Raw genomic sequence first — 14,109 nt, forward strand, 5'->3', positions numbered from 1 at the left:
CTCAACAAGATTCTTCCTTGTTACATCAGCAAGTTTCGGTCTTGTCCATGTATGGTTATTAAAATCTGCTTTGTTACTTCAATTAGATTTGTCTTAGTTGGCAGCAGCCGGCTTGTTGTGATTTCACCGAAATACCAATATAGCTATATTGCCTCACATCCTCACAATATGTCTAAAATCTTTTTGACAGTTAAGTTAAACAATGGTGTGAGACAAAAAAACTAACATTTATACATTAACACTAACATAAAATTATAACAAGCGCATTTGTAAATATATATTTTTAATGCAAGCTGTAAAGTAGTTACACAGAAGAAAACAATGGTATTTAATAAAATATCCATTACAAAAAAAAAAAAAAGATCAATCATTGATCCACTCCGAGTTTACGTGCTCTAGCACCCCATTTAAAAGAACAGTGTTAAGGAGGTTAGGAGGGCTTCAGCTACTAATGTGCATCTTCTTCATTCAATCACTACATCAGGCTTGTTCAAGCTCATGCGCAGTGTTCATGCCCCAGTAGCTTGTTTGAATAGAACTGTGCAAAAATGAAATTGTCAACAGGTAAAAGAAACTGCAAGTGCATTTTTGTTTTTGTCTTGAAGATTCTTGTGCCAAGAATAAGTTGTCCATATATTTGTTGAACACCACTACAGCAGAATAACAAAAGTTCAGTCTGTTAAGATATAAGCATGCAATGTGACTGGTTCGTATGCGGGTTTTATTGGTGAGTATGCGAACCAGCTTACAGCCACCTACTGTGATGGAGTCGCACAGTAACTCACCAGAGTTGTTCATATGAAGAGCTTAAATCTCATTCAATTAACAAGTTCTCATCAAATACATTTGATTATTTCTTTATTTAGTTTTAAACATCTAGAATGAATCATTTAACAGAACTAAACTCGTTTCAATTATTTCCACAAGACATATTTACATTTTGCAAATCGAGCAAGTGGCTTGTTAACTTTTTTGAGTGTACTTGTAAGCTAATTATGTCTATTCATGTAGAGTTAATTTTTAATAAATGATTCATAAACCATTTGCTAATGCTTAATAAATTATCTGTGTGCAGTTAGCATAATTTTGTTATAGTAATTTACCATGTTTTTTTAGACTAGTTACCACTTGTATAAGCTTTTTTTTCTTTTTTGTTATTATTCGTGTTATATATTATTACTTTCAAAAACAGATTTTTTATTGACTTATTTTTTCATCATCTTTGCCATTATATATATATTATTTAATGAATGTTCTCATGATCATCAACCACTATATTTACAAAAATTCATCTATACAGTATTCAACATTTGAAGTGGATCAAAAGGATTTTTCAAAATTGTTCTGAGACAAAAATGAGTGTTGTTCAATAGTTTTAGAACAACTTTGATGAAATGCTCATACATTTTAAGCTTCAACATTTTCAAATTTAATTCAGTGCTATTTTAATAGTTAATAGTTTAATTAAACTGTTAATTTCATTAATAGTTTAATAAGTTAATGTTTTCTTATATTTGTTAATAGATTAGATAATGACCTATTTATTCACATTTATTCTGCAATACTAAACCTTTGTTAATGTAAACTTAAAAATACAGTAATGTGTTAATGCATTAGTTATTATGAACACATAATGAACAATGACTCAGGTTGAGCATTACACATTAATGATTTATCACTAACAAATCCTTTGTTAAGGGTATTAGGAACCTAATTGTAAAAGTGTACACTACTCCAACATTATCTAAGGCATTACTAACATTTGATTACTCTTAACTAACATGTTTTCTCACTAATAACAATCTTATTCCTAATTTCTTTTTTTTTGTTTCAATTTTGGGGCGATGTGGTGGCACAGTGGGTAGCGCTGACGCCTCACAGCAATTGAGTTGGCTGGTTCGAGCCTCAGCTTGGTCAGTTGGCATTTTTGTGTGGAGTTTGCATGTTCTCTGGGTGCTCTGCTTTCCCCCAAAGTCCAAAGACATGTGCTATAGGTGAATTGGGTTAGCTAAAATTGTTCGTTGTGTATGTGTGTGAATGAGATGTATGGGTGGTTCCCAGTGATGGGTTGCAGCTGGAAGGGCATTCACTGCGTAAAACATATGCTAGGTAAGTTGGTTGTTCATTCCACTGTGGCGACCACTGATTAATAAAGGGAATAAGTCGTAAAGAAAATGAATGAATGAATGAAAGTTTCAGTTTTAAAGTTTTAAGATTGCGAAGGCATTGTTCTAACAGTTATGTAACGCAATGAACAGTCTGAAAGTTTGAGAGATGTGTAAATTCTTGCATTTTGCATTGTGACTGGTTAACTCACAAATGTTAGAGATGCATAAATTAATGTTACCATGTTAATAAAATGTCAACACGGTTACGTAATGTAGGAGTAGTGTACTCTCCACATTTATTTTTATGTACAGCACATGCTAACAAATCATTAGCTATGAATTTTAGCTCAACAAACTAATACTTATCTGCATATTAATAATAAGTAGCAGTAGTAGTTAGAGTAGTATGATTAGGGATGTAAAATAAGATCATTATATTTATAAGTGCTAATAACAGGCAATAGTGCAAATAGTGTGAATTGTTACTTAAACTAAAGTGTTACCAAATGTCGGTTATTTTCCCTAAGAATTTATAATTTCCAGTTTTATTGCTTTCCTATCAAATGACTTTAGATCATTTAGATTAGGCTTTTTTATTTTCATTTTAAATAAATTGTATTAAATGTCAAACGTTGAATGTCAACATTTACATTAATTTGTGATAAGAGTTCTCTTAAATCTAGCTTGTGAATACATCTTGAATAATCCGTGCAGTTTCTGTCTTAAACATTTCCTAACTGGCTCTTACACATTTGATACTTATAACATTTTTCCTAAAATATTGCAACATTTAAATATATTAATATTGGATAAAAGGTTTAAAAACCCTAGTAAAGATAAAACATTATGCTGATGCGTGCCTTTAACGTGATCTGCGCACGTCAGACGTGTATTATATAACTGCGTGGCGAGATGAAAAGTACGACGCAACATTTTCACGCTGCATTGCGTTCTTCACATCCTGACCGCTCCATGAGGACATCCCGACTTCCCAACTTTATCCCACGGCGTGACAAGCAGACAGAGGAGGCGTGGTATCTGACGTCACTCGGGCTGAACCGTACTACAGCACTAGTCTGGCTGGATGTCTGACTCAGCCACGCAGGTTGTTTGGGGGGAATATATTTTAAACGCACGTTTTAATGATAAAGACCGTAAAAGGCTCGCTCCTTGCCCTTGTTTTGGACTACGCGCATCCTTTGTTTTGGGCGGTTTGTGGAAGTGCGACAGGAGGTAAGTTACAGTATCACGCGAGTCGAGTTTCTGCACGCTGTACACAAGTTGGCAGTGTCCCAGTCACGCGCTGCAAGTCAGACATGTCATTTTTACATGTCAATTTTCATTGTGTTACTCTGCGACTGGTAAACACACAGAATTATGCTATGTATGCATGGTTTGCATAGCAGCTGCATTCCAACAATGCAGATATTGTTATAGAGGGTGTATATTGAAATACAAAAGTTGCTTTTTAATGTTGTTATTATTGGTATGAGTTAACATTTATGAAACTGACTATTTAAATGAATGCTTTCAGGTTTTGAAGTGTTTATCAAGAAGATGTCCAAGGCTCTTGCTCTCTCATTTTATATATAGACTGAAAATGTCCATGTTTGTATATTTCTGACCACACCTGCAAATGAACTCAGAGGTTACTTCAATAAATGGTACATTTTTCTATGTGGACTAGTGCCAACGCTGCAGAAAAAGCCCAGCGTCCTGATTCCAGGTCACTGTGTCCCCAAATTTGAGCTGTCACTCTCCAGCACTCGCCACCCATCCGACTGTTTTTCTTTTTCTTCTCATGGGGATGTTTTTTTGCATTCCCTGACCCTGTTTGTAATTAATTCCAAATAAGTTTGTACTTTTTTTAAATGGACCAAATTTAGAACTGCGCAATATCAGCGTTGGGCTGTGGTACTATTGGAGTTTTAACCCTTACAAGAAACTCATGCTGAATGTCAATGAGCTCTCAGGATTTAACCCAAGGACTGTTCAAGTGAGTTAGCACTCAGGATTTTAAACCAGGTCAGTTTTAAACAAGCACCAACTCCAGAAAAGCCACCAGAGCGCTCATGTGAAAAGTAAATCATGAGTTCTGACAGTTTTTTCCAATACCGTGCACTGTTTGAGTACAAACAGGAGAGGGGAGACGATATCTCTCTGCAGCCTGGAGATCTGCTCACCGTCAGTAAGATGGCACTGCTGGCATCTGAGTATCAGGAGGGTGATGAAAAGTGCCCCAAAGGCTGGCTGCATGGAACCAACGAACGCACTAAAGAGAAGGGCAACTTCCCTGGCACCTTTGTGGAGTATGTTGGGGTCGTGAGGACAGGCCTTACTTCAGGGAAGCCCTGGCCAAGACCTGTGCCACCAACACCTGTAGGGCCTCAGCCTCCAGGGGCTTCAGCTTCAGAGGGTGAGTGTTACTACTGTGTGGATATTTATGTATCATTTAGCAAATAAATAAAATAGATATAAAATAATAGTGAAAAGGGAAATATTGAAAAAAAAAAATCTACAGATGCAATCAGAATTATTAACCCCCCTGAATTATTAGCCCCCCTGTTTATTTTATTCCCAAATTCTGTTTAACGGAGAGAAGATTTTTTCAGCACATTTCTAATCATAATAGTTTAATTACACAATTCTAATAACTGATTTATTTTATCTTTGCCATGATGACAGTAAATACTGTTTGACTAGATCTTTTCAAGACACTTCTATACAGCCTAAAGTGACATTTAAAGGCTTAACTAGGTTAATTAGGTTAACTAGGCAGGTTAGGGTAATTAAGCAAGTTACTGTATAATGACCTGTATAATGAAAATGTCCTTGCTCTGTTAAAAATCATTTGAGAAATATTTAAGGGGGGCTAATATTTCTGATTGCAACTGTATAAAGGAAAGAAGTATTTGTTTCAAATACACAATTTCCTAATAAAAACATATTTGTTAATATAATAGAATCATATTGTATAATATAAACATTTGTATATAAGAAATATTTGGAGAAAAAGCATAACAAATGTAAAAAAAAAAAGTCTAAATATTGCAAAAATTTTATCAAATAAAATAGATATTCATGTCTGGAGAGTTTGGAGAAATGGCATAAAAGAAATGTAAAATTAAAACATAAATAAATACTGAAACATTAGTATACATACACAAATTTTTGTAAAAATAATACACATAGAAAGTAGAAAACAAGAAAAGTTAAACTATGTAAATGTCTGTGAAAGTGTTATAAAATAAATATAACATTTTAAAATAAATACAAAAAAAGGGGTTTAATTTAATATATATTTTTTAAATAAAGGGTTAACCATTAGAAATAAAAGAATCAAATAATTAAAACGTTTTAAAACAATAAAAACAATTATAATATTTCTAAAAATTAAAGCACAAAAGTAATATTTTTAAATAAATTAAACAAAATTGATTAATGTTAAATTAATTTGAATTAAATTTTAATGAAAAAGTATTTATGATTGAAACAAACAAATACAAATGATATTCGGATTAATAATACAGGATTAAAATAAGTAAATTAAGAGGTAATTACTATATAAATACATGAATGAAAGCAGTACTATAATAATACAATTTATTAAAGCAATGCTTTGGTAATAATATTTTAGACCCAAGAGAAATGTAGTGCCTCTTTATGCAATAGAAGACATACAGTATATAGAAGACATTTCCATTTTACAGTGGACACTGACACAAGTATAATATTTCAAGATATTTTTAAATCTGTAACAGCTAAAACATTGAAACCCCCTGTAATAATATATATACAACCACCATGAATTGTCTATAAATATATAGCATATCTATTATTATGGGGTAAAAAATATTACCACATCTATATGGCATCCATAATCTCATCTTCAGAGCAAGATGGCTAATTATGTTCTCTCCACATTCAGATTAGGCAGCACAACCCTATAATAAAACGCTTCACTTGAAATTTGAGGACATTGTGTGCAAATATCAGACTTCAGCTCCAACTAGGAAAAAACATTACTTCCAATACTGATTTTAGGCCACTGTCAAGGATTTGTGAATGTCTCATATGCAAAGATAAGAAATAAGCACTTGCGCTAATGGTATTTTAAAGCCAAAAATACATCTAAAGTGTGGTGTTAAGCTCTTCTGGGGCCTGTGTTGCCCTCGTGTTTCTGACTGTGGTACAGTCTGCTTGTGGGGGTGTTCATATGCTAACTAGGTCAGACAGCCAAGTCTGCTAGTTCAAAGACCGCTCTTCTCTCTAACTGTCTAGGGTGCATGTTTCTTTTATGGTGAAGGTTTAGGTCGTATTTATGGTATTAATGTGTTTTATTCACTGTAGATCCTCTTTTAGTGGCTTATTGAGTTCCTTTGTTTCAGCCAGGGCGCCAAAGACGGTGATAAACAGCATAGCAAAGCCATTCCTGAGTGTCGGGAGAGGCAAAAACATGCAGTTCTGTTGAATAATTGATCACTGGTGCATTGGATGGCTGACAGTCAGCCAATCCTGAGACTCACCCTGTGCCAAGGGATCCTTGTGGAACACTGACGAAACACTTACTCTGATTGTGGAGATCTTTATGAGCCTAAAGTGTCAAGTTTACCAAATCGATCAAATCGATATTATTTTTACCGATTAGGTATTGCAAAGTGGATTTCAGTTTAACCTCTAGTTGAGAATGATCCCATAGACTTTGATGTTGTTACATTTGTGTGTTATTTTAATGGCATTAGAGATGCTTTTTAAAGTCATTAGACCCTGGAAGTGGTGGATGACCTACATGCAGAGTCACACTACATTTTAAGCATGCAAAATTATGTAGGATCCTGCTGTGAATATGGGCAGTATGATGTTGTGTCAAGCTCAATGGCTTTTGCTTTGAATCCATAAATGTAAGACATAATAATGGAGTAGTGTAAATACACGTAATGTTTAAAATGGTAAAAATAAACATTGCAACACATTATCTTCAGTTTTTAATCAAATTTTGAGTTATTCTGAAATTAATTTGATGTATTATTCCCAAAATCACCATTTGTGTTAATTAGTAGTTGTCATGCAATATGAAATTTGATTATTGTTTGGAATTGTTTATTGGTCATTGTTTTACTGCACATTGGTCAGTTTTCACTTGTATGCAGTAGAATATGAAAATTCAATATACAGTTTGTGTGTTCACCGAGCCAAAAAGTAATATTTTGTCAAGCGTGCCAATGGCCAGTGACTTGAGAAAATTTTTGGGTCATAAATAGTTTTTTATGAAAAGCAATGAAACTGTATTCATAAAAAATAGGCAGATCAATTTATGGAAATACATCTGTTTGCATAGTATTTCTATTAAATAGTGTTTATAATAATAATAATAATAATAATAATAATAATAATAATAATAATAATAATAATAATAATAATAATAATTCATTCATTCATTCATTTTTTCCAGGCTTAGCCTGTTTATTAATCAGGGGTCACCACCGCAGAATGAACCGCCAACTTATTAAGCATATGGTTTACGCAGCGGATGCCCTTCCAGCTGCAACCCAACACTGTTAATAATAATAATAATAATAATAATAATAATAATAATAATAATAAAAATAATAATAATAATAAATAATAAATAATAATAATAACAACAACATTATTAATAATAAATAATAAATAATAATAATAACAACATTAATAATTTTTATTATTATTATTATTATTATTATTATTATTATTATTATTATATGTGTATTATTATTTAATATTTATTATTATTATTATTATGATTACTACTACATTTAAGTGTAACATTCCAAAAGCAATACTTGTGTTTTTTTTTTGTAGTTTTTTTGCTTTTAAGTGTTTGTTATGGTGAAACTTTTCTTCTGAAATGCTTCTCTTATTTATTTTGACAACAGATTTATAAACCTTGTTACACACTTGCCAAGAGGTTTGGCGCAGTTGCAAATGCACATTATAACTGAGTTAAACTTGCAGAGTAGTTAAACTACCCAGGCCGTTCCAAAAACACTAAAAATACTGTTACCATGAGCTGCTCACATGAAAAGACCACAGTGCTGTGCAGCAGATTATATATTCACGTAATTGCAGTGTTGCAAAATAATTTGCAGGGTTTGTGATTTTGTCATTATATAAAATGTATCACACTCTTAGGCATTGTTAGAATTAATAAAGATGTTCCGGCCTACTGTTGAATAACACTGCTGCATATAATCACCAACACCAATGTTTTACTCTCACTTGGCGATTGTTATTAGATTGTTCATTCTTGCACAGCAACAGGAACATTGATGGACTGTGCTTTCCAATCCAAGAATAATCTAATTGTTTTAAGGTGCATGAAGTGACAAATGCCTTCAGTTGACTTGCTGAAATGCCCTTGTGTTAATCTGATACTGTGTTTCTCAGACAAATGAGACCCTAAACTCAGTTGAGTTGTTCACACTTCACATAAATTGGATTTAGTTTCCACATCCAATTCTCAGGACTACTTTTTTTTTTTAAATGAAGAAATCTTATCCATTTGTTCAGAGTGTAGTTAGTATCAGTATCAACAATAGTTGAAGTAATGATGAAAGATTCTGTGTCATGTCTAGACTTTTTCTCACAACAGATGTTAGGAAATAGAGGACTGAATGCTTATTTAAGTGAGAGAATGTGAATAACAGGTATTTTCTGCGTTACACTGTGCGAAACTGCTGACTTGTTTACTCATTCAATATTTACAGCATACCTGTAGAATGTCAAAGTTTGCTCCAGTAGGAAGGATTGTGTGAAAAATGAGAGATTTGGACATTCCTAATATAAAAAAAAACTTCATACAAAAATTTGGAAGTGATTAGATAGAGAGAAAATATCTTCATCAAAATGCAAAAATCACAAAAAAGTGCTGTAAAATATTATAACTTTTTTCTGAAATATTAAATATTTCAAAATATTGAATATTTCTTATCACTATAAATGTTGAAAGCCATTGTTTTGCTTATTATTGTATTTTTGTGCCAACATGGTTTGATATTTAACATAAAAAATAATAAACAGTTTTTTAAGAAATTTTTGCACCCTTGCTACAAACAAACAAGCAAACAAACAAACAAACAAAGAAATCAGTGTAGCCAACATTCTTAATAAAGAGAAAGAAAAAGATAAAAAAAGATAATATCGAATCGCGATAAAATTTATGTCAATAACAATGATAATTTCTGGACTTCTTTTTACTCTATATTGATCTAAGAGCCAATTACACAGCAGAAATGTGCAACAATGGGAATCTAAGTGTATTGATATTAGAGAATAAAAATTATTGGCCGAAAATGTTTTGTCATTTAATGGCATTTAATGACATTGAAATATATATTGTTATCATTCAATATGGAAAATAATTAATCGAGATTGCATTTTGCTACGCTCTGCCTTAATTTGAATAGCAAAACATAGTTTTAGGGTGCTTTCACACCTAGTCTTTTGTTGGGGAGCCTGGCGCATTTCCCTAGTTAGCGCGGTTCGTTTGGCATATGTGAATCCAACGATCGCGCTCGGATCCATGCCAAATCAATTGGTCCAAGATCCCATGAATGAGGTGGTTTTGGTCTCAATTGAAACTAACTCATGTTAAATACAAAAGTGAAAGCATGTTAACTATTAACAAGAGCTGTTTATCCGTTAGGAAAATTGACTGAACAACAGTCTTGGTTTATCTGTTATTTCTCTCTATAATTCATTCATTCATTCATTCATTCATTCATTCATTCATTCATTCATTCATTCATTCATTCATTCATTTTCTTTTCGGCTTAGTTCCTTTATTAATCTGGGATTACCACAGTTGAATGAACCAAAAGATCCAGCATATGTTTTACACAGCTGATTTGGCTTGTAGGGGAAACCGGAGCACCCAGAGGAAACCCACGCGAACACATGGAGAACATGCAAACTCCACACAGAAATGCCAACTGACCCAGCCGGAGCTTAAACCAGCGACCTTCTTGCTGTGAGGGGATTGTGCTACCCACTGCGCCACCGTGCTGCCATCTCTTTTTCATATAAAGACTATAAAACATAAGCCAACTGCTGTGTAGGAGAAAGTCTTACCTCTGATTTATATCAGATGACAATGTCTGTGGGTGTCACCATTCAAAATTAAAGCGCAGCTTTTCGCTTATATTGTCTTATTGCTCATCGTCATACATTAAAACAAGGACACATGACAGCTGAGCATGACTCTGCAAAATAAACCGTGAAACTCTGACCAATGTGGGGAGAGTTTACTCGCACGTGACTTGTTTTAGCTCTTTTGGTCCTTTTAAAAACTTTGCTGTGTGAAAGCGAACTGCACTGAGAACAAAGTGCAACATTGGAAAAGTTTTAATCCCTGTTTCGGAACAAGAGAATCCATCCACAGGTGTGACAGCACCCTTAATAAAATTGCACAATACATTTCAAACTTTACCTTATATACTTTGTAAATATTCAGTTCAAAAACTTAAAAACTAAACACAGATTGTTATAAAGTTGGCAGTAATCATTGTTCCCATCTGTCCGTAGGTCATTTGGAGAGTAATTTTGATCTTTTCAACCCTCAACGTAATTTGGCGTTGACTGTTCTGACCTGATGTCATCTCTAGATAGATGCTGCAATGGAGAAAGTCCAAGAATCAGCATATGCTGCTTTGTGCATTAGCATAGTTTTATAAGGTCAACAGCCGTCTCTTTGATTTTTGGCTCTTCCCTCAATCTCTTCTTCTCAGCAGAGACATCATTAGCATTTTGTGTTTGCGCACATTTGCTCCAGTGTTACAAAACTCGACCCATTTTGCTTAATAACAGCACTATGTCGTGTCTCCTAAGCATACAATTGGCTGTCAAATGCTGGACGGGCTAATGGTGGAGACGCTGCATTCGACATTTGGTTTGTCTCTTTGTCTTTTCCCTACTATGAATAAACTAGCATGTTCCAATGCAACAATGGGGCGAAGATCAACTTATTAGCTGCCCACCAGCTTTGTGAAAGTGTCAGTTAAAGCCTGCAGCCCTCGCATTCACCATTATCCTTGTTATTGACTTCAGATCCATCTTGTTTGATCACTGATGCCTGATTACTTGACTCGGGTTTCTCTAAGGCTTTGTGCAGTCGTATGGTTGATGAGGAAAAGCCACTTTTGGCGTCTCGATCTGATCAAGCACACAGTGATGTGTTAATAGATGAGTCGGTGAGCTGCTAAGTGAGATGATGGCTTTCGAAGCGACTCGGGAAGAAGCATGAGCAAGTCTTTCTGGGATCAATTTTCCAGACATGGAGGTCAGGCATCGTGGCTTTATTTGTGGCTAGGCTTAATGAGGAACTGAGCTGTACATGCAGTCCTCCATAAAGTACACTGAGGAGAAAAAATAATATTCTTTATGAGTTTGAAATGACTACCAGCAATGAAATATACGAAAAGCACATTTTAATATTAACGTGGGCTGATATGTTGTTGTTTTTGCTGTTTACAGATTCTGGTGCTGTCACGGAAACAGGTGTGATAATTGCTCATGGCATTTTCATCATAAGTATGGATGAGTGTGAAATATCAAAAATATGAGCAAAATTAGCCAACTGTAAAGCATGTCAAAATGTTCTGTACCCGTTTTGCTGTTTAATTAAGAGAGAAAACTTATTTTGCATTTGTGTTATGCATTTAAGATGTATTTTTAATATTGTTTTTGAGCATGTAATAATAGCAACAACAACAGTAATAATAATTTACATTTAAAAATAAAAAAAGCTGACTTTTTATTAGTCACTGCTCCAGTCATTAGTGTCACATGATTATTCAAACATACCGATTTGGTCTCTTTAGTATAAACAGTTGAAGTCAGAATTATTAGCCCCCCTTTTTCTTTTTTAAATATTTCCCAAATGATGTTTAACAGAGCAAGGATATTTTCACAGTATGTCTGATAACATTTTTTATTCTGGAGAAAATCTTATTTGTTTTATTTTAGCTAGAATAAAAGCAGTTTAAATTTTTTTTAGAAACCATTTTAAGGTCAAATTTATTAGCCCCTTTAAGCTATTTTTTTTATTGTTTACAGAACAAACCATCATTATACGATAACTTTCCTAATTACCCTAACCTGCCTAGTTAACCTAATTAACCTAGTTAAGCCTTTAAATGTCACTTTAAGCTGTATAGAAATGTGTTTAAAAATTATCTTGTCAAATATTATTTACTGTCATCATGGCAAAGATAAAATAAATCATTTATTAGAAACGAGTTATTAAAACTATTATGTTTAGAAATGGTTGAAGAAAATTTTCTAAACAGAAATTGGGGAAAACAAATAAACAGGGGGGCTAACAATTTTGACTAACTGTATATATCAAGAAATCAAGATTATTTAGTTTGTAGAAAGTTCCCCCTTTTGCCTTCAGAACTGCCTTAATCCTTCGTGGCATACAGAGTCAACAAGAGACTGGAAATGTTCCTCAAAGATTTTGGTCCATATTGACATGATAGCATCACACAGTTGCTGCAGATTTATTGGCTGCACATCAATGATGCAAGTCCTACGTTCCACCACATCCCAAAGGTGCTCTATTGAATTGAGTTCTGGTTACTGTGGAGGCCATTTGAGAACAGTAAACTCATTGTCATGTTCAAGAAATCTGAGATGATTGGCATTTTATATTGCTAGAAGTAGCCATCAGAAGATGGGTACGCTGTTGTCATAAAGGGATGGACATGGTCAGCAACAATACTCAGGTAGGCTGTGGCGTCGACACGATGCTCAATTGGTACTAATGGGCCCAAAGTGCCAAGAAAATATTTTCCACACCATTGCACCACCACCAGCCTGAACCATTGATACAAGGCAGGATGGACCAATGCTTTCATGTTGTTGATGCCAAATTCTGACCTTACAATCTGAATGTTGCAGAAGAAATCGAGACTCATTAGACCAGGCAACATTTTTACAATAGAAGATTGTAAAAATGTTGCCTGTTCTGATGAGTCTCGATTTCATCTGACAGGAGTGGCACTTCGTGTGGTCTTCTGCTGCTGTAGCTCATCCGCCTCAAGGTTGGACGTGTTATGCATTCAGAGATGCTCTTCTGCATAACTTGGTTTTAACAAGTGGTTATTTGAGTTACTGTTGCCTTTCTGTCTGCTTAACCCAGTCTGGCCATCCCTCCACCCCTTTTCTGCTTAAATCATTATCAATTGCATTTAATTGAGGCATAAGCTCATGTTCCACTGCCTTAAGATATAAAAGCATTAAATAAAAGTCTTTATTTTATTATGATTATTACGTTACTAAAGCCTTCAGCCTGTGAAAATTCATAAAGCTTTCCTAAGCCACAAATCAGTTTTGAGTAATGAATCTTTATTTAAATGCTTTTCAATTCATATTTTACCCTTTGAAGTCCCTGCAAGTTGGTTGACTGACCAATCATGGATCATTTCTCCAAAAAGAAGCAGGAAAAATTACAGGGATAGTTCAAACCATTTACTTGCTGATGAGTACGTAATTCCATACCCTTATGACCCTTTTTCTGTTGAACACAAAAGATGGTGTTTTGGAAAGTGTAAGAAACCTAGTAGGGAAAAAACAAATACTATGGAAGTCATTGGTTACAACTTCCTAAATTTTTTTTTTCAAATACCTTATTGTGGGTTCATCAGGGAAAAAAAGAAACCCAAACAGGTTTGTGACACGTGAAGAGTGAGTAAATGATGACAGAATTTTCAGTTTTGGGTGAATATATTAAATTTACAGCCAAACAACACTCTATGAATGCCTGTTTTGACAATAATTGAATCAGTTGACAGCCCTACTGTGCAAAATATCAAGCTGAGCAGTGCAGTTCTTTGGTATGCCATGCAAATGGCAAGGTGAAAATGTTGGCGGTGATTCCACTGCTAGAATCCACTATGTTTAAGACTCAGTGTTATAAGCTTCATTTATGGCTTTTGGCTCCTTCAGCTCTGCTCGATTTGCC

At 34.1% G+C, this 14,109-nt stretch overlaps 1 protein-coding gene across 1 annotated transcript in view; it reads left to right on the forward strand.

Moving 5' to 3' along the window:
* The first annotated feature begins 3,140 nt into the window (after positions 1-3,140).
* The window catches only part of pik3r3b (phosphoinositide-3-kinase, regulatory subunit 3b (gamma)), a 285,238-nt gene continuing 274,269 nt past the window's right edge, over positions 3,141-14,109 (forward strand). Inside the window, exons 1-2 of the mRNA XM_056460081.1 lie at positions 3,141-3,341; positions 3,643-4,524. Of these exons, the coding sequence (XP_056316056.1) occupies positions 4,197-4,524 (328 nt within the window). The 5' untranslated portion in view covers positions 3,141-3,341; positions 3,643-4,196. The remainder of the gene's footprint in view (positions 3,342-3,642; positions 4,525-14,109) is intronic.

This window comes from Danio aesculapii, chromosome 6, assembly GCF_903798145.1.
Source record: "Danio aesculapii chromosome 6, fDanAes4.1, whole genome shotgun sequence".
Classification (NCBI taxonomy): Eukaryota; Metazoa; Chordata; class Actinopteri; order Cypriniformes; family Danionidae; genus Danio; species Danio aesculapii.